The 16111-nt window shown below is 42.4% G+C and overlaps 1 protein-coding gene across 13 annotated transcripts in view; it reads left to right on the top strand.

The window, feature by feature from the left end:
- Meis2 (Meis homeobox 2) overlaps positions 1-16111 on the top strand; it is a 221032-nt gene that overhangs the window by 153870 nt on the left and 51051 nt on the right. For all 13 annotated transcript variants that reach the window (XM_076570320.1, XM_076570321.1, XM_076570322.1 and 10 more), the window contains one exon: positions 6984-7060. In XM_076570320.1, the coding sequence (XP_076426435.1) occupies positions 6984-7060 (77 nt within the window). The remainder of the gene's footprint in view (positions 1-6983; positions 7061-16111) is intronic.

Genomic DNA, 16111 nt, shown 5'->3' with positions numbered 1-16111 from the left:
TGACCAACTTATGCATCCAAATGACTGAAAGTGAAGGAAGGCCAGTTTTAGGTAAATGTACATCCGGGTATAAAAAAGGTACCAGAAATCTGTTGTCTATAGGAGCATTCTTCCCAGTCAGGTTCCTTTTCCCCATTTGATGGCAACAAAATTCATTTCCACACCAAGCACATGCCCTACTCTGTAGGAGCCGCAGTGAATGAAGAGATAGATGTTTGGCAGTCCCATGATAAAATTCCTTAATCTAACTTGGATGTCTTCCATGCAGACAGCATAGTTAACCATGCTGATTGGCTAAGCCCGAGTCACTTTATCACAGCTTAGCATATTCCCAAGGTAAAAATCAAGGCACTGTTACCAAAGGAAGGGGGAAACTACACTTCGGTGGGAAATGTGAATGCTAGAATGAAAAAGTCTTCCATTAAGTGTAAGGATGACACCAGAAGGCCACAATACTGAGCCATACACTATGAGGAAGAAAGGCTCTGTTATGGGGACTCCAGTTGTAAGCGGAAAGGAAGCCATCAATAATCAAACAGGCAACTGGAACTGAGCAGAGTGCAGAAGGCAAGAGGATTGCCATGGGTTCAAGGCGTGTGAGTTCTTTGTAGCCTGGCAACTTGAGCTAGGCTACAGAGTAAGACTGTCTCAAAAAAGCCAAAATGAAGGAAAGAAAAGAGAAAGGATGGAAGGGAGAGAGGAGAGAAAAGAAAGAAAGGAAGAAGGAAGGAAGGAAGGAAGGAAGGAAGGAAGGAAGGAAGGAAGGAAGGAAGGAAGGAAGGAAGGAAGAAAGGAAGGAAGGAAGGAAGGAAGGAGAGCTGCTCCAGCTGCTGCTTAGCAAAAGGAGCACTAGGCTTTATTGATTTTTCTGGGGTGGGCTGAACTTCTCTAATTGTCAATTAGTCATGGGCACAGTTTCAAAGATGTTCTTCCGTGTATAAACATGCTGGCCTTGTACTTGGTGGACTAAAGGGCAGTCAGCCTCACTCAGGAACTGCTGAGTTATTCTGGTGTCATCATTTTGTATAAATGTCCTATCCTTGTGGTTTAGACCAGGTCTCATGACAAGGCCCTGAACTCCAAGTGCTTGCTGACAAAGAAAGCCCCAGGTAGGGCAGAAGAAATGCATGCCAGTTCCAATGAGCGATCGGGGAAGTTAGCCCTGCATGAAACAGTTCTCCAATGATCAGCATGTCTACATCCAAAGCTCAGTGTAGAATGACCCAAAGGGGGAAGTAGCGAAGATGACAGACACGACATAAAGACAGAGAGGCCCAGCCTTTGATCCCATTCAGTCACCTATCAGGAGGAGTCAGGATTTGGCAAAAATGATCTTCAAATTTCCACAAAATAGGCTATGCAACTGTTATCACAGCCATTCGTTAGAGCGAGCTAGCAAGATGCGAGGAATGTATCCTCAGCCCTGTGATCTCCAAAATTAGTGTGTGTGTGTGTGTGTGTGTGTGTGTGTGTGTGTGTGTGTGTGTTTAAGTCCAATGAGAACAAATACTGTGATTTTGATCCATAGGTTTGTCTTACTTCAGAATTGATTCTGGGGAGAAAGGGGGAAGAGAATTAGAATTAACCATCAAAAACTGTGTGATTATGCTTGCTCAGATGCTTGCTGTCTCAGGTACAGCTCTTGGAGCCCCACTGTCTCACCACCCAGGCTTAGATCTCAAGCCCAGTCATATGTAAGAGGAAAAAGAACCACTGACAAAACTCAGAAGAGAACAAATGGTTGGGCTCGCCATTCCTGCTGCAAAGACAGAGCAGCAAAGAGACACAGCCAGGCGCCATAGTGCAGGCTTTTCGTCCCAGCACTCAGGAGGCAGAGGCAGGCAGGCAGGACTCTTGAAGGTGGAGGCCAGCCTGGTCTACCCAGCAAGTTCCAAGTTAGCCAGAGCTACATAGTGAAACCCAGTTTCTAAAAGTAAAAAAGCAGTGAGAGAGTAGAAGAGAAATACAAAAGAGAAAAAAAAAAACATAAAGCTTTCTTGTTAGGGAGTTACACCAAGGAGACATGTAAATAAGACAGGGCAACGAAGATGTAAAATTGTAAGTATCGAGTAAATTTCTTTGGAAATTTCATGGAGGAAGATAATACCTTGAGAAACAAAGATGGGGGGCTTTAAAATGTCTTTTGTGTTGTTATTTTATGTTTCATCTTTAAAACTGATAAAAAAAAAAGTTCATTCTCTTCATGGTATAGGAATTGTTGTACACATAAGAAAAAGTTGATAGATTAATGACAATTGGCTCAATTTGACCTTTTATTAGAAGATGCATTTATTTATGCAAGGGATAAGTAATTTGTACCCAGTGAGTATGGTCCTAGATCGCTAAATGATATCCTACCAAAGCAGTTTCTTTGTCCACATTGGGGAAGTTACTTTGAGGGTTTCATATGTAACTAACATAAACAAAATGAAGATCATACCGGTGGAGAGATGCCTCAGAAGCTAAGAGCGCATACTGCTCTTTCAGAGGACCTGAGTTTGGTCCCCACCATCCACATTCAGCAGCTTACAACTCCGAGTAACTCTAGATTTAAGGAGAATCTAATGCCTCTGGCTTCCAAGAGCAAAAACAACTGAACTCACGTGCACAGACACTCCTACACACACACACACACACACACACACACACACACACACACACACACAATTTAAAATGAAATCTTAAAGAAAGAACAGACATGCATAAGAAAGATGATTAAAAAAAAAAAGCAACCTGGGTTAACTTTGTAAAGTGAATATGTGAGGGAAGAGGTGGGGGGTGGGTCATTGTCCCCATGGAAACAGGAATTCATGTCATCTAACATCCTTCACAGTAAGTAGCTTAACCATTTTTCTGTTGCATTATATCATTACACAAAGTAATTTGACAAATTATGTAGCCTTGGCTGGCCTGGAACTCCCAAACTAGCCCCAGTTGGCCTTGAAACTCACAGATATCGGCCTGCATGTGCCTTCCTAGTGCTGGGCCACCACACTCCCACCCAACCCCAACCACCCCATTCTCCCCACAGCTGGCTTAGGAAAAAAAAAAAAAAACACATTTCATTCAACTTCAATCCAATTGGTAGATGTTTAGGTGACTTACAGTGTTTTAATCCTGCAAATAGAAAACTCTCTTTTTACTTCATTGTGCATTTCTGGCTTGTGGGGTGATTTGAAATATCACTTAAAATTTTACAGCATCAGCATAAATCTTTGCAACACAGAATGAATTCATGATCAATCAGTTCTAGTTTGGACATTATTGGAGAAGGACTAGTCACAAATGATCATTATTAAGTGCTTTTTCACCCAAATGTCTCAGGGATGTAATGGAAAGATGTAGCTCCTCTGCTTCCATGCACTTGACCTACAAAGTACCACGTACTTGGTCTACCCTACGCAGAAGGAGGGGAGGCCTGTTGTGGCTTGACTAAAGAGACATCTTGCTTTCAAGTGGATTTGTACATGAGACGCAATTAAAGAACATTTTCTATCTTTATTGAATCATGAGATATGCATGCCTTTTTCACATTTCCAACCTTTGTTAGTTGATATTTCAAGTAAAAGGACCTTTAAGGATGTGCTGTTATTCACTGGTGGCCTTGGGACTATTTTGAGATGTAAAAATCCTTAACCTTTAGCGCTTTATTGATGATGCACTCATCATCAATGCTATTGTGCAACAACATGTGCTCTTAGGAAGAAGCCCAGCGAACTCTGGGCCACTGGACCCAAGTGAGTTGGCCCCCAACAGTGAACAGTCAAAACTATAGCTTTAGGCCAAGAACATGGAGATTGACTACAAATTATTGCTTGTGGTCCACTTCCAGTTTCCAAGTGCAAACATACCAAAGTTTATTCTAAATTTGAGCCAGTCAGACATTTAGTAATATACATCAAAGAAGGAGCGAAGGCTTCCCCTGTTTATTATTTCAACATGATGTCTGTCCCAATAAAGCGTGCACACGATAGATCATGGAGGAGAAGTCCTTCAGTTCCGTGGTTTGCCCTTAAATCTGAACATATACTTGTAAATTAATCCAAAACACATTGTCACGTTCCAATCCCTCTGAAAGCTGATTGTTCTCAATCACTCTTTTAATTTTAGAAATCCAGTGGCTGACTGCCAGGTCACTTACAGATCAGCAGTCCACCCCATGCATAAAAGGGGTGTGAATCTGGAGTGCTCAAAACCCACAGGATGGCACTCAAAGAACTTTAAACTTATTCTAGTCTTCCATATTAATTAAAAAAAAAGCCATCTGTGCAAGGTGAATTTTGGTAAGGTACCAATGTTTTTAATGATTCTGGATGGAATTTGAAACTGCTTATGAAATAGAGAAAGTATAGCAAGGGATTCCCAAGATAAAATGCACTGTTTATAAAATTCTGCAGTCATTTGACTACATTTTTAATAAAACACTAGAAAGCATCTTTGTTATTCAATCAGAATTTACATTCAAACTTGAAGGAATTGGCTCTGTAGCAATCTAGTAACATCCACTTTCTACTTTTCTCATAAACTACCTTTGTTCATCTAAACTCTCTCTGTCGTCTCTGTCTGTCTGTCTGTCTGTCTGTCTGTCTCTCTCTCTCTCTCACACACACACACACATACACACACACACACACACACATACACTTGTCAGAACTTTTTTGGACAAATGCAGAAAGCAACACATGTACAAGGCACATGACGAGGAGAGAGAGGGAAAGAAAGAGGGAGAGAGACACAGAGACAGACAGACAGAGGGGGGGGGCTGAATATAGCAGCAGCACACTGAGGCCCATTGTATTTCTAGCCCCTTTCTATACATTTGGAGGAATGTCTCTTCATTTTCATTTTGATCCTTGCTGTTTGCACAATTTCTCCCCCTGGGCTGACAACCTATAAACCTAGGCTTTCAATAATCAGAGTGGCAGAAACTCAAAAGAGGACCACTGCCTTGAATTTGGCCAGGAAATGCCTTGACAAGAAGGATTCTTTTTTTAAATTGTCATTTGCTCCCCAACCAGTGCGTTCAGTCAATTAAAATTTGGACTGAGGGCCTCCTCCAGTTTGAAGGCCCCTCCGAGTCTGTGATGAACAATCCTTGTTTGTGAGTCATTCGTTTTCTCCATTACCAAAAGGAGAATAGAGGACAATTGCATTGTTTGGACGAATCGGGGTGTTAGGAGGAGTATTTGTCACTAGGCAGAGTGCAGCACCTGACAGGCAGCGATTGATGGCCAGGAATGAGTGTGAGTGGCCGAAGCAGCCTCATAGGATGCAAATTACTGACTGTGGATTCCAATTTACCCTGTTCATTTTTCTTGCCTGTGCTGAAGACCATTAGTGGTTTTTGAAGCAGTGAAGGGGTCATTACTAATGTGGGGAGGCTCTAGCAGGAGGGGGAAGGAGGGGCAAAGCCTTCTGTAATTACACAGCTTTAAGGAACAAGCTGCAGGCCCTAGCCAAAAAAGTGTCAACACCTCGCAATCAGAAAAATTTATTTTCATTTTATGCTTAACCCATATTAACTCAACATTATCATCTTTCTTTGTTAACATTTGCAGAATATTAAAAGCCTGGCTTCTATATTAATACAGATCTAGTTAACCCTTTTGCTATACAGGGGATTTTGTTGAACCTGATGGCATGTGGGTTCTTGAATAAACCATCCTGCACATTTTAGGGAATGTACGCTATTATAGAAGATGAAATACCTGAGAGTTGAATTCTTAGATGGTTGAAAAAAACATCCCCTCCTTCAAATGCTGGGATGACTAGAATACTTTCAAGACTTATTTGTATTACTCTTAGTTATGTGTATTGAGGGGGAGATGTACATGTGAGTGCAGGTGCTATCATAGACCAGAGGCCCCAAATACCCGGGAGCTGGAATTATAGGCAGCTGTGAAATGCCCAGCATGGGTTCTGGGAACTGAACTGGGGTCCTCTGCAAAGGAGGTAGGAGGCTCCTTAGCACTGAACCACCTCTCCAGCCCTTGATGAGACCTCAGTGAGGTTGGTGAGATCACGACTCAGGGCTTTCTAGTCTATGAACAACTCTGAGATGGGGATAAAAGTTTACCTTTGTGTTTAAGAAAACCAGTGAATTTTGAACAGGACCTTACGTAACAGATGTGTTTCATAATTGCATGCCCTCCAGCACAGAACTTCTTGAAGGAAATGTATAATTGTAAAGCAACAATCCTGGGTTTCAAGATGAGAGAGGAAAGGGGAGAGGAGGCTAACGGGAAGGCTACTTACCAGTGGGAGAGAACTCTGATGGAAGGAAAGAGTTAAAAAGCTGAAACCTATGAAGTTAACATGGAAACATTCCATAGGAAGCATGGCACAGAACTGACTCCTTCCCTGAGATGTGAAATTTATGCATAGGGCGAGGGACAGGTCCTCTGTGCAAATCATCGTACATGACCTTGACAGCCTAGAAAACTAATCAGTGAAAAATTGAAAAATCCCAATCTCATCCTTGCAAAGGACTCGACATCCAATCACTTGCTTTGGTTTCCAAAATAGTTGTGTTTACATATTGGCAAATCCAAATGTAGTTAGCCTCATATCAACTAAGAATTAATAGTTATGTGGACCAGTCTCTCAGAGGTAGCATAGAGTATGAATTCCATGTAACCCTCTAGTGAACAAAGGAAGTGGGTCCACAAATCCCCTACATACAACAGACAGGAATAGGGACACCCAGAACTCTGATGCCAATCCAGCACGGTGGATCAAAGACAGAGAGTCACCTAGGTACCCAGACTTTCATTGCTGGTCCTACAGAGTGTGACAGGAAGTTGGGGTTGCCCCCACGGGCTCCAGTCCACACTTTGTCAGCAAGTTAAATATATTTTTCCATGTGATGAGGAGAATCAAGCCATGGGAAAAAGAATGCACCAAGGGTGGGTTCACGCTGAGAAGTATGTGTGTCTCTTTCCCAACTTCTGACGCATCTTTTCAAACATTTGTCTTTTCATTAGCACCCGTACCCTTCCGAAGAGCAGAAGAAACAGTTAGCGCAAGACACAGGACTGACAATTCTCCAAGTAAACAACTGGTGAGTGACCCCAAGATCTTCCTCCCTTGACCAAAGGGGGGCTTCTAGATCGTTGTTTTCTTTTCTTTCTTGATTTTGTTCCTGGAACAAAGGAAATCAATGGTAATGACTGTATTTCTTCCCCGAGGTGTGAAATGTATGCCTAGGATGAGGAACCAGGTAGCCTAGGCAAGTGGGGTTTGTGGGGTTTCTTCTTCTTTCTGACTCTTTCTTTCTTTTTCTTCTCCCCTATGCTCACTTTTCTCATCTCTGATCCTTTCAAATTCTCCAGCTGAATCACAAATTCCGTCTGGCTGGTTCCTGTTAGATACTGTTGTCTGTGTGTTTTTCACAATGCTCCCACACAGCCACTGCTTCTGGGAAGGTTCCTTTTGTCTGGACTCTGAGGAACAATATAGACACAGGGGGGTTGAGGTTTGGTTTTAGTCTTTTGTATCTTCTCATAGGTATTTATGTACTCTAATTTTTTTTATAGAAGAGAAGGGTTTTTTTTTTTTTCATTTTTAGCGTATGATTTAGATTACTGGCATGGTGGTATATGGGCCATCTACCCTTTGTACATGGCTTAGAGGGTAACTGAGGAAAAAGGAGGGGTAGGGGATTAAATAAAATGATCACAGTGGCCAAGAAATGATATAGGAATTACTTATCAAAATACTGGCCCAGGTTTTATCAGCGGCTTAATTTTGTTCTGTACATTCTTGGGGTGATGTTCAGATTAATTGAACTGACAGTTCTCTTTCAAAATTCAAGGGAAGTATTTGCACGGATTTCAGGCCTTATACAAACTTAATTACATGGAACTCCACTTTATCATTCTAATTCCATGTAGCAGAGGTTGTATTTACAAATGAGAAGTCTCTGGCTTTATTCACAGCTTTCCTTAATATATTTATCAAAGCAGGTTCATTTACAAAGTGCTCTATCTGTGGGATACAGGCAGGCAGACATTAACAAAGCTTTTAGGTTTATCAGGCTCGCTGCCTGATGAGCTACCCGAGGGTCAATTGATTTTGTGGTTCTGTGATTCATTTTTTTCTCATTTTTCTAGGATCACAATGAGAGACATGCTTGGAGAATTAGCCAGTTTGTCTGCCTTATCTGTCAGGCAATTTTTTTTTTCCCAGGGAAGTCAAGCTACTTAAATTGGCCACAGGAACTGTCGTTATCTGACTTTAATGCACCCTATAGTGTGGATAGCATTTCAATTACACCAGTAACCAAAGCTTAGCTGCAGCCTTTTCATGCCTACTGTTGTACAGAAAGTGATGTGCCTACCTACAGAAGCAGAAAATTGAGTTGCCTTGCTTCTGTCAGGGTGATTAATGCAGAAATAAACTGCTAACCTGAAAGGAGAGGCAGAAAGAAGGGGTAGACAATACAGACTGGAATTCTCTTTAATTTCCTTCTAAAGATTGGAGCTATGTACATTTAAAGATACCCTCTAAAGTGAAATCGTGGAATAAAGGTTATAATCTCCAGGGTAAGATGTGTCCAGACGGGCAGTGATGGGGGCCTGCTGATGTGAATAAGTATTATGTATAAATGTATACATTCTCATTCTCATTCGTGTTCCCAGTTCAAGCAATCAGTGGTCTGAAACAATAAAATAAATACATTCTGGGCCCATTTATTGTTTTCCATGCACAGATTTCCAGTGTAAGCTTCTGCAAATCCAATGGTGCCCGGTCCAATTAACACCCCTTTAGAAAATTGGTTTTTTGTTTTTTGTTTTTTTTTGTAAACTTGGGCCCATTCGGGGAAGTTGTGCAGGGGACATTTGAAGGAAATGGAATGCTTCTATGATGATATTTGGCCTTGACATTTGACCTTTCTTTGAAAACCCGTCACATATCATCCGTTCTCGGCACTTTTTGATGTAGTCATTGCCCTTGAAGAGAAAAGACGTCTCAGTCCTCAATCGAAAGACCAGCCTCCCTCACAGACACCTGGCTGGAGCCTGGAAGAAAGGACCCTTCCTTTCTGAGTTCCACGGAGCCCCAAGGCATGTGCAGGAGTTCAGTTGGTGTGATATTTGGGGTTTCTTGTTTCTCTGTTCTTTGGGCCACATTTGCCGAGGGTGAGGAACGACAGTCTGTCATGCGGCACACGTGCCTTAATATGGGATAAATGTTGACACCTCCGTCTCTACAAAATAATTCCATCTTTCTAATTTTCACACTTCCTTCTGGAAAATTCTGTAATCCTGCCCTCAGGTCCAATTCTTAGCTAATAGCTACCATAACTTTGATAACAAGGTGTGACTCCCGAGATGGCTCCGTAAGTACCCCTGAAACGCTGCCAAGAGTTTAAGACAGGGGCCCCCTACCTGGGGATTTCAGAAAGAGATCTGGGAAGGAGCACTCCCTACCGTGGCACATTTTGAACTTGTCCAATTCCTTGACAAAGTCAGGTTTGAAACAGCGCTGCCTGGCCCCCTTCAGGAGGCTTCAGAGTCAGACCTCAGGTGCGAGATAGGGATGAGAAGAGTGGACCATAAGTGAGTTTTCTCAGGAAAAGAAGGGCAAAAGTAGTTCCTGGGGCTGGAGAGACGGCTCAGTGAGGAAGAGCACTTGCTGCTCTGCTTCCAGAGGACCCAAGTGTGATTCTCAGCACCCAAGTCACGTGGCTCACAACCACCTGTATCTCCAGCTCCAGGGGATCTGATTCCCTCTTCCAGCCTCTGTGGGCATATCCCCAACACACACACACACACACACACACACACACACACACACACACACACACACTACACACACACACACAGTCACACACAGAGTCACACACGTAAATACACACAGTCACACACGTAAATACACGCATACATGTAAATAAAAGTTAAATTTAAAAGAAAAGGTTTAGAAACAAAGGTTTCTAAACAAAGGTTTAGTCTCTGAACTTTAAGCACACTCACCACCCCCCATTAGCCAACTGTGGCCAGGTGTCCAGTCTTACATGCCACTATTCCCAGGGAGTTAGGGCAGTCCGGGAAAACTCCAGATCAGTCAGACCTTCTGTTGTTCTGTATTGGTCCTCACTTTTGAAGCAGAAAGGGCAAGGTGTTTAAGCAGTACTGTTAACTAACATCCCCAGTAATAAGCGACAGAACATGGCCGCACACACCCAATGAGAACAATAAGCAGTGAAAACAGGCCAGTTAAGACCCGTCAGTAATTAGGAATTAAGAACAAACAAGCAGAATGGACAGCTAGGAGATAATTGAGGGAATGGAAGATGTGGTGGATCTTTGCAGTCTGTGCTAGAACTGACCCCGGAGAACTTTTTGATGTATTTATAGTAGTGTGCAACACAGGATGACACAACCAAACCAAAGTGTGACTTCCAGAAGGCTCCGCGTTCATGACACTGATGTCATTTCCTACAATTATCTCTCAGAAGTCCATGAATAATAAACCACCCAATTCCGATTTTTTTCAAGATGGCATTATAGATGAGGCGTGGTATCTCACACCTGTAACCCTAGGACTTGAGAGACTGAGGCAGGAGGAATACGTTGAATTCAACACTAGCCTGGGCCAGTTTGGACTACAGAGTTAAGCCTTGTCTCAAAAAGCCAAAAACAAGCCCAGGCATGGTAGAGCATGCCTTTAATAATTAAAAATAAATAATCACAAAAACAGAAAAATTATCCAGTACAATGGCATAAATAAATTTTTCATCAAATAGCTTGCAAATTAGAGTGGAGATTTCTTCCAAAAGGAAGCATGGATATTTAAGGGAAATTTTTTAAATGAGAGAGCTCTGATTTCAGTAATTTTTTAAGTTGCATTTATGCATCCTTGACAATAATAGTCATTGAAGTATGGCAGTCTCACTTTTACAAAAATCCCAGCTAGGGATCGGGAAATGATGGTTCACATGCTTGGCACACAAAGTAGGTCACGTGTTTGTCACACAAGAAAAAAGACCCAAGTTCCAGCCCCAGAGCCCACAGAAGGCTGGAAGCCCTGGTACCTGTCTGAGATCCTTGTTGTGTAAAGTGAGGTGGGTGGCACAGACAGGAGCATCCAGAGGTTCGGGGCTCGCCCATCTGACACAGCAGACAACAAAGAAACCTTGTCTCAAACAAGGTGGAAGTTGAGGACCAACTTCCAAGGCTGTCCTCTGACGCCACACATCTGCAGTGGTACATGCGTATTGCACTAACATACACAAAAAACACTCATGCACACATGATACTCCACACACATGCTCACGCACACACACACCATACTCACAGAGAAAGAAAATGTAAAGCTCTTCCAGCTAAATCACAACACACTTGTTTGCATACAGCATAATACCAGATTATACTGTAGTTATATTTACCTAAAAATTCCCATCTATAGACAAATTTTATTATTGATGTTTCTTTATTTTGAGACCGGTTTGAGACCAGAATTCTCTATGTTGTCCAGGTTGGCCTTGAACTCATAATCTTTACCTATCCACCTGAGTTTTAGGATTTTAGGCACACAACCACATTTGCTCTGCAGATTACTATTGTTCTTTTGAGACAGGGTCTCACTGTGTAGCTTTGGCTTATCTGGAACTTGTTTATCGACGTGGCAGGCCTTGAACTCACAGAGATAGGCCTGCCTCTGACTCCAGAGTTCTGGGATGAAAGGCATGAGCTACTGTGCCTGGCTCCAGATTTTTTTTTTTTAAAGAAGAAATATACTATATTCTTAAAAATTCATGTGATTGCAGTAATTATTATCACCAACTACAAAACATCATCCAAAGTCCAGAGGGGCGAGCTATTGACTGAATACAAGTCTACTAGGATTTACTTCTTCCGTAGGCTCCAGGCCCCCAAATAAAGATGCGTGAAACTTAAATCAAGGAACTCTTCAGGTGAAGGTGGTCAAGAGAATCCCTTTATATAACAGATAAATGCTCTGCATAGCCTCTCAAACTAAGATGAACTAATCACTCATGTCCTGCTTGCCCATCATCTTATCACAGGGGCCCACAATCATGTTAACTGTAACATCTCTGAATGATCAACACCCTGGTAGAGGGCAGAAGTTGGACTTCTCTTGCTCCAATTTGGCGCTCTGGCAAATTTTCTAGAAGGTACAGGAGTTTGTTCCATTAGGACTGAAGGACTTTTGAGAGTCTCTTGGGCGTCAGTGTGCCTTCCTAGTAGCCCTCCTTCCTTTCAGCTTTAAGAAGGCTCAGCGCCTTCCCACACACCAGCACATGAGACTTACCTTCCTTATGTGTGAAAGGGAACAGGGCTGGCAGAAAGGATACTGCCGAAAAGTATGCTGTAGGTTACGAGCACTCTGAGAGTCAGAGGCAACACAGTTGGGACTCCAGGTCCTGATTAAAGTGTGTTCAGTACCCTGAGGGAGGCAATAATAGCCCCTAGGAAGCCGGTTGTCCCCAGACAAATTCAAGAGTAGAGGCCATCATCCCAAATTCACCTGGATGCTTCCGCTTGAAGAACTGCCGTCATGTTCTAGGTGGATTTTAGGAGGGACAGTCGCTTGCAGGCTTCTGTCAGTGCATTTCCAAGTCCAATCTGAAGCCTAATTAGTAGGAGGCAGAGTAAGTGGTGAAAAGGTCACACCTCTTTACAGCAAAGAAAAGTCATTTTCCAGGGTATGTGTGTTGTCATCCTACCGCCAAGAGAGCCGACACCAGGAAATATGTTGTAATATTAGGACATCAAGAGTAAGCTGGGAATTGAGGGAAATAATTTTGTGGTAAACATATGGAATAATTGGCCAGTGGTGCAAGAAATGTAAATGAGGAACAGAGACAGCTGGACACTTTTATCTCAAGAGAGAAAGGATTGAAGGATTGAGTGGTAAACCAGGGAGGTGGGGTTGAGGAAAACCTAGACAGAGCAAAGCCTGCCGGACTAAATCTCCTCTCCCCGCTCAGCACTTTCCACCGTGGCCATTTGTTAAATGCATAGCTGCCGTCTGCGGTGATTATTTCCAAGTAACATCTATGTTTCAGAATAAAAATCCATTTGAATCTCAAGTCAAATTTGCCAGGTGCTAGATTCATTGTCAGCATTTAATGTGCTGAGACTGGCAATGCTGAGGAAATGAATAAAAAAAAAAAAAAGCATGCTTTTGAACTGCAGGGTGGAGAGCTGGAGGTAAGAGTCTTGTCTCTCTAGGTTCTCTGTGTCAGAAACACCCAGTCCCTGGCAGGGAGGTGGAGAGGCCAAGGGGAACCTGATGCTTCCAACTTGTCCCATGCAGACTTCCACTAACCCAAAAAGGGTTCCTCCTAACAGATATCCCCTAGGCTGTGGTAGCTATGAGACTTCCCATCTCTACCCATCTCCACAGGACGCTAAATGTGCCATCCGAGGGTCCTACTATTATTATTTCTTGGAGACCCACAATTATTTCTAAGAAGGAAGGGGTGACATAGATGAGAAGTTAGAAGATAGGAAAAGAAAAGCACACGTGGTGAATGCCTAAGGAGAGGAACTGCCCTGAAATTTAAGTGGGTTTCGGTTGCTCTGTCTGCCCTGCAGGAAATCTCACAGGGGTGAAGCTAGGAATCTATAGATGGTCTACCAATTCTGAGTAAGAGGCAAGGTGACCAGCCCACATTTCCCGTTTCATGGTATGAAATTCTCACACAAAAAATGCAAACCTTGCGGCTATTTCATGGACTGGGGCAGCCGGGCCTCCCATCCATTGCCCTGCCAGATCAGTGATTCTCAACAATTTCTAGCCTGGATTGATAGAAGTACCATTTCTAGAAATTTCGATTCAGTCCAAATGTAGGCAAGCAGCTCAGACTCAGCAAGAGCCTTTTAAAAGTGGTAAACAAAAGGAACAGAGGGGAAATAAAGGAAGGCAATGCCAGTATGTGGTGGGGGGGGTACAAAGGGGAGGTTTGAGGCAGTCCTTTACATTCAATTACACCCACTCCTTTGTGCTTTTAACTTTTTTTTTTTTTTTTGCTTTATAAAGAAAGAATGAAATATGGTTTTCATAGCAAGCTGGCGGCATTATCTCAGGATGCATATTTCTTTGCTGGGTTAGAATGCCAATAAGAGGAGGGAAAAAAAGTTGCTCGTTTAGAGGAATGCACGGCGCTGGAGAGAAAACACCAAACAACAGAAAAAAGAATGCAACAAATGTTTGAAACAATTCCAAAAAGAAAAAAAAAAAGTCTCTTAAAGAAATATTTAAATAAGAAAACTTTGAGAGAGGAGAGTCCTCATATTGAAAGTTACCGTTGTTCAAGTCTCTACATTACAGAAGGAAAATTGGCCTAAAATGTGTTTGGGTTTTTGTAATTTTTTTTTTTTTTTTAGGTTTTTAGAATTAGCCTTCTCTCTTTCACTGACAAAAACAATGAGTCCAGACAGCTCCCGCATTAGGCACAGGACTCTACCTACCTCTGCACTTCATTACGCCAGTATTTGGAAGGGAGACAGCGTTTGCTCCAATAGGTCCTTTATCCATCGCCACTGGCATCATCTACATGGTTTCTCTAGTAATGCTGAAAGAAAAGCCTATAGCTCAGCCTGCTGCAGGATTGGAGGCTCGGATGCTATTGACTTGAGCATTTACTTCTTTTTACAGAGGGGGGAAAAAAGAGGGAAGCGACATCATTAAAAATATTACAAATGTACCCTAGAGCAACCGATTTAGTAAGTATTTCTAGCTCCAGTTACACAAAATTAAAGTAAAAGTTGTATTTAAAAAAAATCTTTTTTTCAAAAATAAAATCAAGGAATTGGGGTTTTCAAGTAACTCTTAAGTTATTTCTAGAATGTAGAAAGTAGAAACCTCACCGGTGCAGTGCTTCTACCAAGCCTGAAATTGGAAGCTATTAAAAAGATACAAAATGGATCAGAATGTATCAAGACTGGGCTGTCCTACTGATCTCATGAGTCCGATGGCTGCTGCAGCTGGGTTCTCCAATTCAGTGTTGTTGGGTTTTCCCCTACTGTGGGGCTTTTTCCAGTAAAATGTCCTGCAGTATTGAGCACTTTTAAAATTCCTTCCAAAAATCCGCTTTCCGAGAAGCCCTTTCTGAATAGTCTTTAGACTGCCTGCACCCCGCATACCTTCTCCTTCATTCATGCGTTCTCCCACTGGAGAGCAGCCTTGTAAAAATGACTTAATTGAGATTCTGCTCTGTTAATGAGTAAATGTAGGTCCTATTAACCTCATGATCTTGAGGACTCGTTTTTGTTGTTACTGCTGCTGTTTTCATTGTGTTGGATTTTTCAAGTATGAGAGTGAGCAGGGGTAGGTAGCACCTCCTTGTGCCCACCCGACTTCCACTTACCCCACTACTTTTAGGACACTCAGAACCATTTATTCCTAGTGTGTAAACAAGGAAACTCAGTTTGTATCTGAAAAAAACAATCCTTAGAGATTTGGGGAGAGGAGGAAAGGGAGACTTGCTTTTCGTTTCAATATTGCTTTCCTCGAGTTCTTTTCCTGTTCATTGTTTTTCTCCTAATCAGAACATCCAGTGATGTTTCCGGTTTGGTTTTGTTTTTGTGGGTGAATCGGAATCATCCCTGCTGACTGGTCTTTCCCTAGAGATTAGCTGCTGACTCCCAGCCCAACTCAGATTCACACACAGTCTGCACTGAGGTCGAAGCATGCAAGGTTCTTTCTCTCTTTCCCTGGCAAGGTAAACACTGGGAGATAGAGCATCTCCAGATACAATGTGTCTTTTAGATACGTCCCAGCAGGCTGAGGTTTCGGGTTGTTTAAAATGGATGTCTAGAGCCCCAAACTTCCTCAAGCCTTTAGAGGAGCAGCAAAAACTTCAGCAGATCAAACATAGAGTGCTTGGAACAGGGAATGAATTTTCCAGATTTGAATTCAAATCTACCCCAAAATCCACACGGTGAAAATTCTCCCCAGGGGTCTTGACTTAATGGCTTCAACTCTGCTCTTGAGAAAAACAAAAATAACAACAACAAAAAAAAAACAAACCCAAAAACTGAGTCTTCCTTGACTAAGGGTGTTTTCTTCTACCAAATTGATAGGATGATGTCTTTCTGGCCCCAGGTTGCATACTTCATGCTGTATGATATGGCTGATT

Source organism: Peromyscus maniculatus, chromosome 4, assembly GCF_049852395.1.
Source record: "Peromyscus maniculatus bairdii isolate BWxNUB_F1_BW_parent chromosome 4, HU_Pman_BW_mat_3.1, whole genome shotgun sequence".
NCBI classification, from domain to species: Eukaryota; Metazoa; Chordata; class Mammalia; order Rodentia; family Cricetidae; genus Peromyscus; species Peromyscus maniculatus.
Note: the sequence above shows the minus strand (reverse complement) of the source record. Positions and strands in the feature narration are given on the sequence as shown.